This window comes from Phascolarctos cinereus, unplaced genomic scaffold (assembly GCF_003287225.1).
Source record: "Phascolarctos cinereus isolate Bilbo 61053 unplaced genomic scaffold, phaCin_HiC Scaffold_726;HRSCAF=1367, whole genome shotgun sequence".
NCBI classification, from domain to species: domain Eukaryota; kingdom Metazoa; phylum Chordata; class Mammalia; order Diprotodontia; family Phascolarctidae; genus Phascolarctos; species Phascolarctos cinereus.
Genome location: NW_027556098.1, coordinates 407,249,565 through 407,269,320, shown reverse-complemented (window position 1 = coordinate 407,269,320; position 19,756 = coordinate 407,249,565). Strand labels below are relative to the sequence as shown.

The 19,756-nt window shown below is 51.8% G+C and overlaps 2 protein-coding genes across 4 annotated transcripts; one reads left to right on the top strand and one right to left on the bottom strand.

Annotated features, from left to right (window-relative positions):
- The first annotated feature begins 832 nt into the window (after nt 1–832).
- FXYD3 (FXYD domain containing ion transport regulator 3) lies at nt 833–7,180 on the top strand. 3 transcript variants are annotated; one of them, XM_020977928.2, is made up of 7 exons: nt 833–1,163; nt 4,474–4,536; nt 5,356–5,388; nt 5,635–5,658; nt 5,996–6,070; nt 6,178–6,214; nt 6,818–7,180. In XM_020977928.2, exons 1-7 carry the CDS (start codon nt 1,127–1,129, stop codon nt 6,828–6,830), a joined length of 282 nt encoding a protein of 93 aa, XP_020833587.1. In that variant the 5' UTR covers nt 833–1,126; the 3' UTR covers nt 6,831–7,180. The 3 variants fall into 3 exon arrangements, with proteins under 3 accessions (XP_020833587.1, XP_020833593.1, XP_020833606.1); XM_020977934.2 differs by lacking the exon at nt 833–1,163 and adding an exon at nt 2,396–2,503; XM_020977947.2 differs by lacking the exon at nt 833–1,163 and adding an exon at nt 3,412–3,471.
- A 1,412-nt stretch (nt 7,181–8,592) lies between these two features.
- LGI4 (leucine rich repeat LGI family member 4) lies at nt 8,593–19,536 on the bottom strand. Its single transcript, XM_020977284.2, is given in 10 exon segments — nt 8,593–9,761; nt 13,709–14,197; nt 14,199–14,221; nt 14,432–14,596; nt 16,295–16,464; nt 17,300–17,371; nt 17,600–17,671; nt 18,050–18,121; nt 18,366–18,437; nt 18,849–19,536. Coding segments are annotated over 10 exon segments (1,629 nt in total). The 5' UTR covers nt 19,028–19,536; the 3' UTR covers nt 8,593–9,446.
- Between the last annotated feature and the right edge of the window lie 220 nt (nt 19,537–19,756).

Below are 19,756 nucleotides of genomic sequence, written 5' to 3'. Positions count from 1 at the left end.
AGGTGGGGGAGGTGGGAGGGAAAGAGAGACAAGAGTCCAAGGGGCCTCAGTCATCAATATTCCGCCTCTTTTTGTGTTTCTCACTCCTATTCTTCCCCACAAGTTGTCAGCATGCATGCATTGATTCATTCATTCATCTATTCAATAAATATTTCCCCCCACCCTGCGCCTGATGCTGTAGGGAAGGCAACAATACAAGGATTTGACTCAGTCCTTGCTCAGGGGTAACTGGTTGTCTCTTTGGGGAAATAAAATGTATGAAATGAATATGTCAATATAGATTTCAAGGACAGTGACCACAAGAAATATCCATTAAAGACCTGTTGATTGAAGGGCTGACATAGATTGTATAGCTCTAGTCCACAGGGACTAGGAAAGGTCAGAGCTAGATCAGGGAGAGGTGGGGCAGATCAACTTTTTCTATGCGTTATTGCCTTCCTACTATGGGGTTAGAGGAGGGGGGACATGGGGACTGCCTGGTTAGCCAAGAGTGGGAAGCTGTAGCATAACAGAGGAAATCTACAGTCTGCCTTGCAAGGGGCAGGGAATATGTGGCATGGGGTAAGAGGAGGGGGCAGGGGGCATGGGGCAGGGATCTAACGTCCTTGCACACGGTGCTCTGTACATAGCAGATGCTAAATAAATGTGTATCCATTTGAATTCCCCTGCCCTGGGAGGCAGGACCTACCAGGGTGTCTAGATAAGTCTGGTGGCACATTTCTGGGGCTTCCCCAGCAGAGGGCAATGCTGTGCCATGGCCAAGCCTACTTGGGGTCTCCCTATAGCCTCTGGGAAAAAAAGACTGTCAGGGGACTTTCCAGGGAGACTGGGACCTTCATGACCAAGAAAAAGAGAAGCTGCCATGCTTAGGATCAACATCTCTGAATCTTCTGCAGCAGCTGTCACCCCACGAAGCCCCCATCTCTCTCCAGATCAAGCCTCTAACCTTTGCCCTCCTCCAAGTGCTTGGGCACCCAAGACGTTTGCTCTAGCCCATTCAGACTCCAGAAGCAGGGGGCTGAACTCCCCTGCTGCAGAGGGCAAGGTGGGGCTCAAGGCCCTGACCAGCTGGACCTGACTCAGAGGAATTGAGAAATGCCTTGGAGAAACGGTATCCAGACAGCAGATGGCTCTGGGGAGTTTCCCTTTCCCTCTGCTGGGAGGTAACAGGGCCTGTCTCTCCTTGAGCCATTTTTCCTAAGCATTTTTCCCCCTCAACTCTTCTCTAGAACTATTCCTCCCCTCCCCCAGCTTTCTCCATTCCCACCTTAACCTTCGAAGAGGTGCCAATGCCTTCTCTCAACCCTGACCCTTTTCCCTCATAGCCATCCCTTTGCTTGGCTCCTCTTGGCCCCACCCCAGGAGGCAGAGTGGGGGCACCCAGGCTCCAGATGGTGACCAGAGCAGGAACAGAAGCATCTCCTTTGCCAGCCCCTGCCCCCTCCCTATGACCCCAATCCTTTGCCAGCCACTCAATAGCCCCTTGTTCCCAGTCCAGCCCCCAAACAAAGCTCTCTCTGTGGGGAAGGAGCAGCTTGGGGCGGTGGTTACCCCAACTGGAAAGGCCAGGGCCATCCTGGGCTCCATATGGACCCCTGTCTGGAGGAATGTTGGGAGGGAGGGAGAGTAAATGTTACAGACAAGGAGAAGAAATGAGAGAGAACAGAACTTCAGTCCACAAGGGGTGATCAGTCAGTCAGTCAATAAACATTCATTCCACACTTACTATGTGCATCCTGTTTCTTAATAGCAGCCCTCACTCTACCCAGCCCAGGCCATTCCCAGGTCCCAGGTACTCCATCCTCTGCCATCACATTCCACCTTGCAGTTTGCACTCTCCTCCCAGGGCCCAGGCAGCCTGTCCCAGCAATTCAAAATATTTATTGGGGAGAGGGGTGGGTATGGGGAGAGTGCCTTGGCCTCTTCATTTCATCTGCTCTGATGCTCTATGGTTGGGGGGGGGGTTGCAGCCCCTGATCTAAAGGGGCCATAAGGGTCTCCTGGCTCTACTTTCATATGAATCTTCCCCACCCCCAACCCTCCCCGTGGCCTAGTGATCTTAGCAGTAGCTGAGTCTTTCAAAACAGCTACAAAAGTCTGTCCACAGAGGCCTCTTTATTGCTAGCCCCCCCTGGAATGGGCTTTAGTAGACAAAGAAGGTTAAAGGCCTCAGGAAGGATCCCCACTGTTCTCCAAAGAGGAGCCTTGTTCTTCTCCTCATGTGTGTATATGGAAACTAACTTTAGCCTCCCCGTTCTGTCGGGGCCTAGAGGCTGAATGGGGTCAAGGCAGGCAGATGGGGCCTTCTGGGAAGAGAAGCTGAGCTGCCCCTTTAAGAGCAAGGGGGTGGGGGGGAGCTCTGCTAGAGCCCCAGGGAGTCAGACCTGTTCCCTACCTGCCTGGATTTGCCTAGGGCGTGTCTGTTCTGTATAAAGAGGCTGGGGCAGGCCCAGCTGCTGTAGCTGAGGTGCCTTCTACTTCCCAGCTCTATCCTGCGGTCCAGGTGAGCATTAGGAGCCCCCTACTCTAACTCCATTTATTAATCGTGGCCCCCCCCCCCCACCTTGGCTCTGCTTCACCCAGCTCAAACTTTTCATCTCCCTGGGCCTGTTAACTGTCTTTCTGCGCCTGTCCCCTGACGTGCCTTTCTCCTCTTCCACCTTCTTCTGCTCAGGGCCTTCTTCCCTCATTCCTGGGCTTTGGGAATGGCTCTCTCTAAGAAGTCCACAGTCGGTTGAATGAAACTGGAGGAGCGAGATTTTGCCTGGGATTCAAAGCCCTCAGAGCTTGGGGACAGGTAGCACTTTGGGATTTTAAAGTACTAGAGAAATGTAATGATGAAAACAGCAGGGTTCTGCAATAGAGTGGGGCATTAGGCAAAGAGATACAGGAGGAGGAAGAAAGAGGAGCCCAGGTGGCTGAAAAGCCAGTACTGCTGGTCACTTGGGCAGTGCGGGGCACTCAATGCATGATGGCGATTGTAATAGAGAAAGCCGGGAGACACATCTCAGTCTGTTGGAAGAACACAAAAGGGGTTGGAATGGTTAGAATGAAATGACAACAATGTGCCCACTAAATGAAGGAAACCTGGTTATAAATATAGATACTGAGGCAAAGGGTACAATCTACTGAGAGCTTAAGTCACAAATCAGGGCACAGAAACCAGGATGGAATGCAGTAATATAACATAAATAAGGGCAGGATAGTATATCAAAGTCACAAGGAAACCACAGCATTAACAAAAAGTAATGAAGTGTATCATAGTAACAAGAAATAACAGGAGAAGCAGGGCTATATAATCAAAGATACCGGGGTGAAGTGGAAGAACAGGGAGTTAGGGAGGAATTCGCTTCAGTGTATTCTGAGGGGTAACCAAAGTGAATGCAGACTATTAACATGGCCCTCTGGCAGGAGTAACGCATGTCGTGGAGGATGTCGTGCTAGTCACCTGGAGGAAGAGATGGGCTCAAGGTAAAAAAGTCCCCTGTAGTGCCAGGGAGCCTCAGGCAGTGACCACAATCTCATAGGCCAGGGAGGTGGCATTAATGAGGCATGATAAACGCTCTCAGAGGCAGGGAGGTTAAGTTAGCATGGAGATCCCATGAGTCAATAGTAACGAGAACATTGCCTTTCTGCCCAAAGGATCGTCGGTGACACCATGGTAAGGGGGGGAAGGGTGGAAGAAATACCACGTGCCCATACTAAACCCAGAAAGAGACTGTAGGGAGGTTTCCCAAAGGCAGATAGATGGGCCCCGACCTGTTGGGTAGAGTAGAAGTGGCCTGGAGAGTGGAAGGTGGGGGGGTTCCAAGGGCACAAAAATAAGAGGGGTGAAGCCAGGTTGGAGGAATTTGCAAAATAGCTTCTTCTCAGCTCTGGCAGCAGCCTCCTCCCCTCCTGGGGCTCAGCTGTCCTCTCTGCTCTGCTGCCCACCCACAACCAGCCACAACCATGACCTCCTCCCTCCCCACCCCCCAAAAACAGACAGACATGCCAGGCCAGCCCCAGGCTCTGGACCCCAGCCCAAAGAAGGGATGGGCCGTTCAGGCTCTGAGCTGTCTGTGGGAGAGACTGCCTAGCAAGGAAACCTCAGCCTGTTCCGAATACAGACACCCTGCCACCTGGCCCCAGACTTCTCCCTTTCAAGCACCCCTACCCCAAACTAGCTCAGACTCCTCCATGCCAACCCCATTCAGCACCACTCCAGCAGACAAAACATAGCTCTCCTACTTCCCCGTTCGAGAGACTTAGTCAGCATCTGCCCTCCCCCAGCTCCCTTATCCAGCCCTCTCCTTCTCTGGCTCTTATCTGTTTTCTCACTTCTTATCTCCTCCCTGGGATCAACAGAAAGGCTTTGGTCTCTGTGTTGTGCCCGTGTGTACATGTGCTTGAGTGTGCTGTGCTGGGTTGTGGAGGAGGGGAGAGAGGGATAAGAAGGAGAGGCACATGTCCTACTGAGGTTCCTCCCAACAGGGCCCAACCTTTTGAACTTCAAGATGCACAGGGTAACAGTGGGCATTCTACTGATGATGGCAGGTGAGTGCCAGTTTCAGACTAAAAACCTGTTACTTTCCCTAGACTTCTCCCTCATTTGACCCAAAGACAGCACCTCTGATCCTCTTATGTTTCCATCAACCCAAGTTGGAGAGCACTCCTGAAACCATTGTAGAGATGGCAGTCACTTTTTTACTAGGAGGTAGACAGGAGAAAGAGGAAACCATGTTCTGAAGAAGAAACCAGGGCCACTAGGAGTCTATATTCCCAGAGAGAGGCAAAAGGACACCTGCTCTCCCCATTCTGCATCCAAATCAGAAGCCAGAAGTAGTCAATAGTATTGTGAAAGGGCATCTAAGACACTGGAGTCAACAGCGGTAACTGGAATGAGGTCGGGAAATCCCAAGTCCCTAAGAGAAGAGGTGCTGATGGGCTGGGAGGCCTTATTAGACATGGCTAAGAACAGCAACTGATGGCAGATGAAAGTGACTTTAGAAGGAGCCTCAAACTAGACAGTGGAGTCTGATTTCCTTCTCTCTTCTTTACCACGAAGAGGAGAAGGAATGCTGTTGTCCACCCTGACAGTTTGCCTGATCTCCCATTCTGAGGCACACTTGTGCCACCCTCCATATGGCCTAGCACCACCAGCAGGCTTCACCCCTAGTGAAGAATCTGCCTGTACCCAGAGCCACCACTAAAAGGCAAGGGTTAACCAGACTCAGGTTGCCTTCAGAAACCAACATCCAAAAAAGAAAAGAAAAGAAAAGAAACCAACATCCCACTCCCTGCTCTCTCTCTCTCTCTCTCTCTCTCTCTCTCTCTCTCTCTCTCTCTCTCTCTCTCTCTCTCTCTCTCTCTCAGTTCTGCCTGCCCTGGAAGCCAATGACCCAGCTGGTGAGTTACCCCAAGCTTCTTTTTTGGTGGGGAGGGAAGCAATTGGAATTAAGTTACCTACACAACTAATAAGTGTCTGAGGGTGGATTTGAACTCAGGTCCTCCTGACTCCAGGGCCAGGGCTCTGTTCACTGTGCCACCTAGTTGCCCCTAACCCCCAAGCTTCTTACTCCCCTCCCAAACTTCTTTGGGGGTGCAGGCACCCTCTCTCCTGCTCCTGTTTTCACTGTCTCTTTTTTCCTGCAGACAAGAACAGCCCTTTCTATTACGGTAAGAAAGTCCTGGGGTGAAGGGGATGGAAGCTGCTTGGGACAGAGCAGTCTGGAGGAGAGGTGAAAGAGAGACTGTACTGGTGGGCTGGGGAGAGGAAATTCCTGCCTTGAGGGAGCTTACAGTCCAGATGAAGGGACAAGGCCCAGAGGGAAAGAGAAAGAATACTTACAAATCAACATAGTCATCAAATAGAAAGGGATTTGTCACCAGCTAAGCCGAGTAGCCCCCCTTCTGAGCTTTGACTCAAAGGTGGCTTCCCTGGGAAGGTGAGCTGGCCTCTGCAGAAGGGGAGGGAGGCTGCCAGAAGTCAATCATCTCTGCCTTTCTCCTACAGACTGGCACAGCCTACGTGTGGGTGGCTTGATTTGTGCTGGGATCCTGTGTGCTGTGGGCATCATCGTCCTCATGAGTGAGTCTGGGGAATTAACGAGGAGAGAGGGTCTGGGAAGCTGAGGGGGCAGTGACCCTTCCTGTGAGACGTCCCTTCACCCTCTTCCATTCTTCTTTCTCACGCAGGTGGCAAATGCAAATGCAAATTCAGCCAGAAGCACACGTAAGGAAGAGAAAAGCCCCCCAGTCCTTCTACCTGTTCTGCCCTCAGAGTCTGTGGCCCCATTGGGACCCCAAATCCTGGTGGCCCCGCAGACCCATCCTCTTAGATTCTCTCTCCATGGAAACGTTGACTGTAATGAGTAGTTTACAGGGAGGCTCCCCTTTTGTTGGGAAATGTTCATGGCACAGGGGACTCCGAAATTCCTAATGCCCCTAACCCTTAGCATTATTTAATGAGGTCTGATATTCTTTTTGGGTGTGAGTTGGATCAGAGGGCCACTCGGATCCCTTCTAACTTTCAAAATTGGTGATTTGAGGGGTGCCTGTCTGAGAGAACTGGAAGGAAGCAGAGAGGGGCTGGATCTATGTCTGACTTACTTCTCTACCCCCACCCCCTTTTCCTTCTCTATAACCCCAGGGCAGGAGAAATCCCACCACCTAGGATATGTATTTCCAGTTTAGCAGGGTTTATCTGGAGTAGAATGGAATGGAGACAGGAGTGGAATGGAATGAAGACATATAAAGAGAGAGAAGGAAAAGTGAAGTAATGAGTTCAGGAACTAGAAGATCTAATCTTTCTCTCCTCTCTTCCTCACCCTTCTAGGCCCAGCCAGTAACTGCTAAGGTGGCACCAGCCTCCCAGACCCTGCAGACCTCTTCTTTCTTCTCTAGGAAAGATGAGTTTCTTCTTTCCCTGCCTTCGCCCATACATCACCTATGTCTTTGCCCTTCTGCCCACTGCCAATGCTGACCCATCATCTCTCTGGGGGGCCTGTCCCCAGGTGGAAGAAGGGTTGTTTTTTCTTTTTACATTTATTTTTGAGTTAAGCCATTCCAGGATCTTCACCACAAGATGTTCTAGAAGTGGTTGGTGAGAGGGAGAACAGAGTGGATGGGGGTGGAAAGGGATGAAGCCCTGTGGAACAGCCCTTTGGCTCAGATTCACATAAACTCCTTCTCTCTTAAATTCCTTTGTTGGGAAGATGATGTTTGGTTTCTGCTTTCTATGACAGTCCCTAAAAAGAGTGGCCCCCAAACCCCGATACCATCAAGTTTATAAAGGCAGAGTCCATTCTGGTTGGCCCTACTCCACCAGTGTAAGTTTTCATCAGACCCCAAATTTCCCACAATAACCCAGGAAAGAAAGCTTGGCTAAGCCCTGACGATATGCTGCCCACAGGAACTCAGGTCTGACCCCAAAGACCCCCAGTACACACTACCCCAAACCTTAACCATTTATTCCCCAGGAGTGTCCTAAATCCCACCATATCTTCCCCTAGGGCCCCAAAGACCCCAAGGACACTTTCTGCTTGCCTCCTCAATCCTGAGGTCACCCTCTGCCAGGAAGGGCTCCCTGTATGTGTGGAGGCCCCCTGTGCCCACCCTCTTCTTGCTGCCCCTGGGTTGCTTCCCCCTAAGATTCTGGGTACCTGAAGTTACCAGTTGACACAACATAAGCCCTCTTGGTCCTGAGTAGCCCTCAGGACCTCAGCCAAAATGATGCTTGTCCCTTCCCACCTTTTCCATGTGCATGTGGCCTGTCCTGCTCTTGGCTCAGGACTCTACGTGAGGACTTGTGGGGGGGCATGGTTAGGAGGAGAACCTGCTAGGAGACCCTTGACCCTGGGAGTGGTGATCAAGGATTGGTTGTGGAAGGGATGGGGGAGGGGGAAGGCAGAATAAACCTAAAATGGGGATGAGGTGTCTCAGGTTGCCCACCCTCCCCTAGCTCTCCAAGCACACACAGAATACCCTCTCCCAAAGCCCCTGCCCATGATCCCCTTCTTCCCTCCTCTTCCCACCCCTTCCCATATAACACTTCTCCCCTATACACAAGCCCCCATCCCACTCATAAACCTCCAACATTGCTTTCAGCCCTTCCCATACCGCAACCCCCATACAAAACATTTCCCATCTCATATAACAGCTCCTCCCCTACCTACCCTCACTTCCTACCCAGAACCCTCTTCCCCTTACCCCTACACACTCAACACCCTCTTCTCTCTTCACCCATCCTCACCCCATCTCCCTCCCACTTCAGTTTCCTGATCCCAACCACCCCTTCATACACAACACCCTCTTCCCCTACATGTGAAAACATCGTCTCCCCTCACTACCATACGTGACCCACTCCCTAGGACAAATGTGCCCTCCCCTTTCCTTCCCTTTCCCCATCACCCCTTATCCACACACATACCACCCCTCTTCCCTTTCCCCTCTCACTCATAAACCACCAGTGTACCCTCACAGCAAACACCCTAGAAACCCTCAACATCAGCCATCTCTCAACTCAAGCCCAAGAAACATTTCTGGACCTCTACCCCAAGTTCTTCTCTTCTGCCACCCCACCCCCTTCCACATATAGAAACACCACTCAGGTTTCTGTGCTTGAAGATTTACAAAGCACTTTCCTCACAACACCCCTGTGAGGTAGGGGCACAAGTGGGATAATCTTCATTTTACAGATATGGAAACTGAGGCATGGAACAATTAAATGTGCCCAGAATCACACAATTTGGTGTCAGGAACAGGATTCAAACCAAGCTCTCCTGGTTCCAAGCCCAGAGTTGGCCACATTGGTCCATCGTTGCCATTTCTCCGGCTCCTGGTGCCCCTACCCAGTTGCCACCATGTCAAGGGCAGCTTCCAGCTGATCGGGATGCTCTGGACTCAATATGTGGTTTCTCAGGAGGTCAAGACCCTTCAATGGAGGGGGAGGGTCAGGGTCGTGGTCTGGGCCAAGGGCTCAGAATCTGAGATTGTTCTGCGGGATGGTCCCAATAGACTTCTGGGTCATAGGAGTTAAAGCAGGAAGGGTCCTTAGAGATTATCCAGTCCAACTCCTTGCCACTATCTACCCATTTTATAGATGAAGAAACAGCCTCTGCAATAACAGAGCAAAGAATGGAACCTAAGTCTTCTTTAAACACGGAGTTTTCCTCCAAGGAATACCTCCTCGGCCCCATCCTCACTCCGCTTTCAAAGACTCACAGGATGCTAGAACTGGAAGGCATCCTTAAAGTTCAACCCCCTTGTTTTTCCCAAGAAGGGAAATAGGTTGAAACAAGCCAAGGGCCTTGCTCAGCACATTAGATGTGGCTGAGCCACTGCTAAGTCTCCCGATTTCCCAGCCCCAGGCTCTTTCCTTGTGGAAGTGCTACCTGTCAGTCACAAGAGTCTCCAGCCCCACCAGACGCATGGGACAGGGAGAGGGGGCCTCCATCCCTTCCTGGTCAGGCACTGAGGTCCTGGATGAGATGCTGGTAGACTTGGGTGGGGCCCTTGAAGTTGGCAGTGAAGAGAAACCTTCGGCCGGCCACAGAGATGAAGGAGAAGGCCCGAGGCGCTGAGGGCACTGGGGGCCCCAGCTCCTGCAGAAGCTTCAGGAGCCCAGTGTCTGGCTCATATTGGAACACCAGGCTATAGGTGAAGTCACTACCCAGCAGGACTAGCTGATCCCCAGCAATGAGCAATGGCTGGAAGATGAGGGAACCCCGGGATGGCAGTGCCTGCAGCAGCCGGAACATGGAACCATCCCAGCGCATCACCTGCAGGGATGGAGTTCAGGGTTGGGAGGCAGCGAGGCTCCCCTGCCCTCAGGGCCCTGGGAGTAGAGTTGGGGGGGGGATGGGTAGCATTCCAAGATTGTAGGGAAGCTTCTAACCAATCCTGCTCTCCTATGCTTAGATCATTGGGCTTCCTTCAAGACTCAGCTCAGTGTCATCTTGTAGGAGGCCTTTCCTGGGCCCCCCCCCCCCAGGCACTAATCCTGTCCTTCTAAGCCTACCTAGTATTTACTCTGTAAGTATGTGTTGAATGTAAGCTCCTGGAGGGCAGGGAATATTTTCACTTTTTCTTTGTAGAGATGAGCACAGTTCCTGGCACATGGTCAATGCTTAATAAATAAACACGCATTGTTGATTGACTTCAGGGCACCAGAGATACAAAAACAAAATAAACAAACAAAGAAACAACCCCCCCCAAAAAAAAAAACCCAAAACAGTCCACAAGGCTTTCCCCTGGGCCAGGGGTGGGTAACCTTCAGCCTCCTCATGTGGCCCTCTAGGTCCTCAAGTGCGGCCCTTTGACTGCATCCAAACTTCACAGAACAAATCCCCTTAAGAAATGGATTTGTTCTGTGAAACTTGGATTTAGTCAAAAGGCCACACTTGAGGACCTAGAATTCCACATATGGCCTCAAGGCCGCAGATTCCCCACCCTTGCCTTGGGCCAAGTCCTGTCCATCCTTCCTCTGAAATGCCTCCCTAATCTATCCCTAGCTCAGGCCATCATCCCCTCTGATCTGGAATTTTTGTTTGTTTTTAAAGAGACAATCAGGGTCGAGTGACTTGCCCAGGGTCACTCAGCTGGTTAGTGTCCCAGGTCAGATTTGAACTCACATCCTCCTGACTCCAGGGCTGGTGCTCTATCCATTATGACACCACCTACCTGCCCCTCTTGTCCAGATTATTACAACAGTCTCCTAAATGGTCTCCCTGCCTCCATTCTCTCTTCATTTCCCATTCATACTTCACTGGCCTCTCAGGTCATCTTCCTGACCCAATCACCACTCTGCTCAAGATTTAGGATAACCATAGGGAATAATAGGTATTATTATCCTCCATTTTATAGATGAGACCACTGAGTCTCTTTCATTTTCTTTTTTTTTTTTAATTTGTTTGTTTTTTGGCTAGGCAATGTGGTTAAGTGACTTGCCCAGGGTCACACAGCTAGTTTTTGAACTCAGGTCGTCCTGAATCCAGGGCCGGTGCTCTATCCACTGCACCATCTAGCTGCCCCACAACTAGTCTCTTTCAAAAACCATATTAGAGGGGCAGTTAGGTGGCACAGTGGATAGAGCACCGGCCCTGAAGTCAGGAAGACCTGAGTTCTAATCTGGCCTCAGACCAAACACTTGACACTTACTAGCTGTGTGACCCTGGGCAAGTCACTTAACCCCACTTGCCTAAAAAACAAAACAAGACAAAAAAAACCGTATTAGAAGTAGAGCTGAAAGGTTCAGCTGCCTCATTTTGCAGAGGAGGAAAGTGAGGAGTAGGAGGTGGGATGTCTGGCCCAGAATCACCCAGGGATAAGTGGAACAGTCCGAATTCCAGCCTCCATAGGCCAGGCTCTCTGCTACGTGACCTTGTCTCCAGTACGGGATGGAGGCCAAGCTCCTTCGCTTGGAAGCCTCCTCCATCTGTCCCTGACTTCCTCTCCAACTTTTTCTCCTACAGATTTTTCTCTTCCATCCAAATCAGACTCTGCCCATCCTCCAAACCTGTTCCTACCCTCAAGCCTTTGCTTGTGCCATCAGTCCACTTGGACCTCCCCTCCCCTTGTGTCAGGTCTGGCTCGTGTCCCAGCTGCTCCTGGATGCCCCTTTCTGCAGCCCCAAGGCCCTTTTCCTTCCTCTGAGCACCTTTGGTTCATACCATATGGTGAGGTCCTAGGTCCTTGCGCTTTGTATGCTGAAGTCCAGCCTCCCCAGCTAGCCCAAGCTTCCTGAGGTCAAGGACGACTTGTCCTCCTGGCAGGCCCCACCTTCAACACTCCACCACCCCTTCCCCAGCTCAACCAGGCAAAGGGTGGGGACCTCAATAAAAGCCTAAACTTGAACTGATCTTCCTCTTACCTCTTACCTCCCCAGCCCTCTCCACAGCCCTCCATCCATCTAATGTGTCCCTTCTGCTGTTGAGGGCACTCACCCCCAGTTTAAAGCCTGAAGTTTCTCCCATTTCTAAGGCATCTTTAGCTGATCATACCAAAGCCCAAGTCTAACAACATCAATACACTAGAGCGACTTCTTATTACCTTTAGGATAAAGTACAACTCCAGTGTTGGACATAGAAAGTCCTTCACAAGTCGGCTCCAGCCTGCCAGTCCAGACTTTGCATATCACTCTCCTCCATCCGCAGGGTGGTCTAGCCAGTCTGGGAGTCTTTTTTTTTTTTTTGTGAGGCAATTGGGATTAAGTGACTTGCCCAGAGTCACACAGCTAGGAAGCATTATGTGTCTGAGGTTAGATTTGAACTCTGGTCCTCCTGACTCCAAAGCTGGAGTTCTATGGACCCAGCTGCGCTGCCCCGCCCCCCGGGTAATCTTTAAACCCTTCATGTCCCACCTCCAGGTCTTTTAACTGGCTGGCCTTCAGGCCTATGACACATTCCTTCCCCCTATCTGTGTCTCAATTTCCTTTAAGGCTCAGCTATTTCTCCCTTTGCTAGTGTCTTCTCCTTCAAATCACACTGTATCTCTTTTATATATGTATATATATTTATAGATGGGTGCCACTTGGGCTTGGACTCAGGAAGACCTGAGTTTTAATTCTGTCTCACATGCTTACTAGCTGGGTTAAGTCATTCAACTCAGTTTCCTCAACTGTAAAATGGGCATGATAATCGCATCTACCTCCCAAGATTGTTGTGAGGATCAAATGGGATAATGTTTGTAAAGTATCTTGCACACAGTAAGTACTTAATAAATACTTATCCCCTTCCTTCTAAATTAACCTCTCTTAGGGGCAGCTAGGTGGCGCAGTGGATAGAGCATCGGCCCTGAAGTCAAGAGGACCTGAGTTCAAATGCGACCTCAGACCAAACACTTGACACATACTAGCTGTGTGACCCTGGGCAAGTCACTTAACCCCAATTGCCTAAAAGTAAATAAATGAATTAATTAACCTCTCTTAGCTTCCATTTTCTCATCTGTAACATGGGGGTACTAACAGTACCATTTATTATGCGCAGGACTCTTGTGCGTATCAAATGGGAAAACATACATAAAACGATTAGCGAACCTTAGAGTGCTGGTAAACGCTAGCTGTTATTGCTACCCTATGAACATTGTGAATTCGCTATTTAGACTTGGGCTGTGGGCAGGGAAGGTTTTAACCTTTTGTCTTTTATCCTCTGTGCTTGGCACACAGTAGGTGCTTAATAAATGCCCCTTCATTGGTTGATGGTGTAACCCGTCAGAAATGGGACTGGGGGCACCAGTGTGAGGGGTATGAGAGCAGAGGAAGCAGGAAGGGGGACAGGTTCTGGAGCATTGAATCAGATCTGGGGCCTTGGCCCAAGGGCTTTGAGGAGTAGATCTCTTAATCCTACCATTTTGATCTGGAAAGGACATTAAAATCATAAAGCAAGAGCTGAAAGGGGTCTTGGAGGCCGTGGAATCCAAGCCACTCGTTTTATAGAGGAGGAAACTGAGGCTCAGATTGGTTAAACAGGCCATCCTCTCTCCAACCACCTTTTTTTTTTTTAAATGGGGAAGCTGACGCGGAGTGGCTGTGACTTGCCTAGGGTCACACAGCTGGTAAGTGTCTGAAACAGGATTCGATCTCTCCCCCTCCTGACGCCAGGTCACACCCTGAGTCTAAGGCAGCTCCCTTTCCCTCCTAGGACAGCCAGGTCCACAGATAGGTAAGGTGAGTGAGCGGCCGAGGCGGCCGGAGCCCCCCACCCCGGGGCCCTCGGCCGGGAGTCCTCACCATGGAGTCGCCCAGGTAGCGGGTCAGGCAGACCAGCACGTCTCCGCCCACCTGGAAGTGGCGGGTGGCATAGACGTCCTCGGCCTCGGGGACGTCGGTGCGCCGCGAGAAGCGGCCGCGCTGCCAGCGGTAGAGGACCGGCCTCTGCGAGGCGGAGGCGAGCAGCAGGTGCGGCTCCCCGGCCAGCTCCAGGGCCTCGGCGTCCGTGTCTCGGTGCCACGCGTGCAGGCTCTGGCGCGTGTAGAAGCCGTGGCCCGGCCCGTCGCGGCACAGCAAGGTGGTGCGGCCGGCCTTGGACACCTCGGCCACCACGAAGCACGGCTCCCCGTCTAGCCACAGTAGCTCAGCATCGTTGGGTTTCAGCAGCAGCTCCGGGGCCAGGGCCTGGGACGGCGACAGACGCAGCCCCCGGCTCGGGCGGGACCACAGCTGGGATCCCCCCCACAGCCGGGCCACCAGCACGAAGAGCCGAGAGCCTAGCACCAGGGGGCTTACAGGCCACCACCGACGGCGCTGGCAGGAGGGGAGGGGAGGAGGGCACGTCACGGGGGGCATCTGGGGGTGGGGGTGGGGGGGATCCGGGGCAGGGGACACGCGGCAGGGCCATGTCTGCGAAGGATGAGGGGCTCAGACGGGCAGAATCTGGGGCGGGGAAGGAGGGAGGGGATGGCGGGGGAAGGGGCTGGAGAGGGGGAGGGGCGGCGTCGGGGATCAGGATCTCACCCGGGATTTCTTCATCAGGTCGGAAACGCTGCAGCATATAATCCCAGACCAGAAAGAGACATCTGCCGGCAAAGGGTTGGGCCAGTACCACGTACGGCTCCCCCAGGTAGGAGAAGGTTTCCACGCCAAGCGCTGGTTCTCCCAGGGTCTGGAACCAGGACAGCTCTAGGAATAGGACGAAGGGAGGAGTCAGCTCAGTAGTCTCTGCTTTCAGAAAAACCTGGGAAGATTTACCTGAACTGATGCAAAATGAAATGAGCAGAACCAGAAGGCCACTGCACACAATTGTGAATGACTTAGCGGCTCTCAGCAATACCATGATCTAATGCAATTCCAAAGGACTCATGGTGAAAAATGCTATCCACCTCCAAGGAGGGAACTGATGGTCTTTGATGTAGACTGAGGCAGCCTTTTTTTTTTAACTTTATTATTCTTGGGCTTTTTGGCCTTGATTTTCTTTTGTAACATGGCGAATATGAACATGTTTTGCATGACTTCACAGGAATAATCCATATCAAATTGCTTGCCTTCTTAAGGAGGGGGGAGAGGAAAGAAGGGAGAGACTATAGAACTCAAAATTTAAAAAAAAATAGAATGCTAAAAATTTTTGTTTACATGTAATTGAGAAAAAATAAAATAAAAATTAAATGTAAAAAAAAAAAGTTTTTGCTCAGGTACCAGGAAACCTTAGCCTCTGCTCCCCAGCCTCACTGGACATTTGCACTCTGCCAGCCAGGCAACCTGGCCTCCTTACTCCGGATACTCCATCTCTCACCTCAATGTCTTTGTATTGGCTGTCCCCCAGGTAATCCCTTTTTATCTTTGTCTCACAGGGTCCCTCTTTTCCTAGGAGATAACAGCTGAACTACCATCTTCTGCATAAGGCCTTTTCTGATGCCCTCACCTCCCATCTACAAAGGCCCAACTGCTTCGTATTTAATGACACACTTTACAATAAGATACAGATATATAAATATTATATATATAGTAATATATAATACATATATAAATATATTTATTAACTTTAAATTTGCCCCTCATATATTTCATATGTACTCATCTCTCCCATAAACATGTAAGCTTGTTGTGACTAGGGATTGTTTCATTCTTTGTATGTCTGTCCCCAGTGTCTAACACACTACCTGGCATACAGTAAGAACCTAATGGGTTAACCAAATAACCACTCTGGCCTGCTGGCTCCCAGTCCCTTCATGGATGCTGATATCTAGCCCCTTGGCCTGTGGGCCCTTCAGAAACTAAGTAATCCTGTCCTTTGGCCTCTGCTCCCCTCAGGTCCCAGCCATATCTCTCCCCTCCCCATACAGTGTAAGCTTCCTGAGGGCAGAGTTGTTGGGTTGGTTTTTTTTCTTTGTGGACCCAGCAGAGTGCCTAGAACTTTCGTTTAGGGACCTGATCCTGAGGAAATTCCATCCATCATTGCAGATGACATCTGTTCTGCAACTTAAGAGTTTTAAAGTTGCTTAGAGCATAAGTGACTTGCCCAGGGTCACAGCTAGTGAGTATCTGAGGCCTGATGTGAACTCAGGTCTCCCTGACACCAGGCCCAGCGCTCTACCCACTGAGCCACCTAGTTGCCTCAGCATTCCCTTAGAGAATCAATCAACAAGCGTTTTTAAGGGCTCACGAGGTGCCAAGAAATGAGGATAAAAAGGGGAAATGTGAAAAAAAGAAAAAAAAAGGAAATGTCCCTGCTGTTAGGGACCTTCCATTCTAATAGAGGAGATACTGGGTACATTAACAGGTTATGTGTTAGGCTCTCGTAACTGCCTGTTGAAGGAATATGCCCCAATCCCTCCTTCCTGGTCTCTGGCATTGGAGCTTATGCTCCCTGGAAAGCCATACCCACAGTCCTGCAATGGAAAGTGTCTGGGTCCAGGTGCTGGAGCTGCCTGTCGGCTAAAGGCGTGGGCCCTGCACAGGCTCCAGTGCCCACACTGGCGTTCACTCGGGGCAGCCACAGGACCAGCCATAACAGGCGGCAGTCACAGAGGAACGGGTTTCCCCGGAGATCCCTGGTGGTGAAAATAAGAGAAAGCCAATTCCTCCAACTCCTCTAAGCCCCAGCTGATGGATTCTACCTTTGATGATCTGGGGCTTCTGATTCAGGCTCCCCACGCCTGGTAAGTTCATAGAATTTAGAACTGGAAGAGACTTTGGAGACAGAGCTCAACTAATTCAATGATGAGCAAACAGTTCCAGAAAGCTCAAGAGATTGGCCCAAGATCACAGAAGTAGTAAATGACGAAGCTGGGTTTGAACCCAGAACCTCTGACTCTGCCTAGCCTGGGTGGCGTACTTAGCCATGTGCTCAAACCGTCCACCTCTGGCCTACTCCCCTTCTGTGTCCTCAATCCTGTCTCTTCCAGAATCACAGAATTTCCAAGAGGAAATGGACTCCAGTTCATAATTATTCCAAGCTGGACCATGTTGCTGAGAAGTGGTCTTTCAACTTTCCCTTAAAGCTCTCCCAGTGATGGATGAAGTCACTACTTCAAGGCAGCCTAGAATTATAGGGTCATAGATGCCGAGCTAGGAAGGACCTGAGAGGCCAAAAAGTTAAGTGACTTGTCCAAGTTCACACAGGCAGAAAGTGGAAAAGGGGGGATCTGAACCCAGACCCGTTGACTCCCAAGTCAGCACTCTTTCCACAGCCTCCTCTTTGTGGACAGTTCTCTCTCTTCCTTTCATGTCCCCAGCTTTTGACTCTTCCCTCTGGAGCTACCAACTTACTCTACCCGATGCCGATTCCCCTCCCCATTCCTGGAAGTTGGGGGACACTCCTGAGAGAAGCCCCCTTCCTGTTCCCACCCTCAACCTATTCCTCCCCTCCCCTTCCCTGTGGCTCACACATGGCTCAGGGTCTCCAGTCCTCGGAACAGGAACTTGGGCAGGGTCTGAAGATGGTTATTGGCCAAACTCCTGGGATGCAGAGAGGGAAGTAAAAGGGATGGTGACACATTTAAAATCACTTCCTCCTCACAAGGCCTTGGGGAATGGAGCAGGGGCTGGTAAGGCCAAAAAGAATCAAAGGGGAGAGTAACTCCAGAGTGGTGGGGGGCATTACTTCAAGGGAATTTCCACATCACAGACATATCAAGTTGTTGCTGGGGGAGGGGAGATGCCATTGTCAAGAAGGGGGACACTCACAGGTGTGTGAGAGATCTCAGCCCCCGGAGGGCATTCTTGGAGATGGAGCTGATGTGATTGTCCTCAATGAACCTGGGGGAGGAGAGGGGGTCCCAGGGGTAACCCCAGCCTCAGGAACCCATCAGCAGGCCCCCCGGAAGCCTCCTCCCATGAGGCAGGTGGGGCCAGAGACCTCCTTCCTGTTTCGAAGTTGGGGTGACTAGAGCATAGAAAGGCAAGTTGACCAGCCTGGGATCACATGGAGAGTCAGCAGTGACCCGGGGAAGCCTTTAGTTTATATACCTCTTCTCCCCACCCCTCCACTCTGGAAGGTAAGGGGAGCTGGGGAGGAATCATTTCCTCAATTCTCAGTTCTCCCTTCTGAGCACATGCAGCCCCCAACCTCCTCAGCCCAATCTCTTTCCTCCCCCCAAGTAATCCCTGATCCCCTCATCCCACAGCCCCACTCACAGATACCGCAGATAGGAGAGGCCAGCAAAAGCATCATCCCCAATCACAGAGAAGGTGTTGGCTGTGAAGAGACTGTGAAGGAATTTAGGATTGGGGGTCCCACCACGGGACTAAGGCGAAGAGGATTCTGTGCTCCTTCTCTTCCTCATTTCTCCTCCTCCCCCCTCCCACTCCAATCTGCTAGACCCCAGCTCCCCCTCCCCCACACACTTTGGCCCTTCTCCAAAGACACATTAATAGCCCCCCCCCTACTCCCCTCCCTTCCTACTCTCCCAACGCCTGGTTTCTGTCTGTCCCAGAGTCCAAGACAGCTTACAGAAGGTGCAGGGAGGGGACCTCCAGGAAGCTGCCAGAGGTAAGGCGAGTCACTTCAGATCTTACCAAAGACCTAAGGGGATGGGGAGGTAGCCTGGATCAGCCCTTCAGCCAATCGGCTTCCTTGCTCCCATCTCTACTGTAAGGACCCAAGCATCTAACTCCAACCAAAGATCCAGGTATCTATTGCCTATCCTTCTAGGGAGCCGAGTCCTAGCCTGTACCTGCCCTATACTCTCCCTCACCAGGAGCTAGCTCTCATTCCCCATTCTTCCATGGATCTTGGGGTCCCTGCTCACATCCCCTCACCCCCAGTCCCAGCCCCCAGCCCCAGCCCCAGCCCCAGACAGCTATCTCCTATTCCCCATTCCTCTACGGACTCTGATATCCTAGTTGCTGTCCTCCCCTTCAGGGATGCAAGTATCCATACCCCAGTCCCAGGGGCCACACCCCCAACTGGGCCATTGGCTTTGGGCAGACTCACAGGGACAGCAGGGTAGGGGGGAAGCCTGCAGGCACTTGGGGGGAGCCGTTGCACAGGGCACTGTCTTTGGTACAGGAACAACTTGGGGGGCACTTCCCCTTGTGTGGTTCCCAGGCTGTCCCTGCCCCCCCTAATAGCAGTAGCAGCAGCAGCAGCCTGGCTCCTTCCAGGCCCCCCATGGTGTCTCAACAACCCTGGGCTGGTGGCCCAGGCTGGTCCAGGTCTCTGTCTGCCGCTTCCTTTCCTCCTCCTTGAAGCCCAGGCCTGTCTGGCAGGCTCCCTAAAGTACCCCAGCCTGCGGGCTCTGCTTTTCCCTTGTCCTGCTCCCTCCCCCGGCCTGGTCCTTCCCAGCCCACCTTTCCTCCTGCCTCCGGTTCCCAGCCTCTGCCCCTGTTTCCCTCTCTGCCCACCCCAGCTCTATCTCCCACAGCCTCTGCCCTTGTTTTCGGCCAGCCTGTCTCTCTCGCAGCTTCTGACTCTGCCCTCCTCTCTGCCCACCCCAGCTCTATCTCTCACAGCCTCTGCCTCTGTTTCTGTCTGTTTTGCTCTGATTCGGTCCCTCTCTGCCTCCCTGTCTCTGCCTCTCCTTTGCTTCGATGTGCCTTTCCCGGGCTCCCTCTGTCTCTGGGCCCGTCTCTCCCTCACTCCCTCCTCCAACCCTTTTCTCCCCCCGGGGTTGGGAAAGGGACTCAGTATCAGGCAGACGTTGGGGGGGGGGGAGGATGTTGGAGGGTGGAAATCTGGAGGGGGAGGGTCAGAGACCATTAGGAAAGACACCGCCTCCAGGGAGGGGATAGGATGGACCCCACCCCCACCCCCCAAGCAGGAAGAAAAAGGGGCCTGACCAAAGGAGGGTTGGGCAGGAGGCCTGGGAGGTTGGAGGCTGGGTGGGGTGGGGTGGGGTGGGG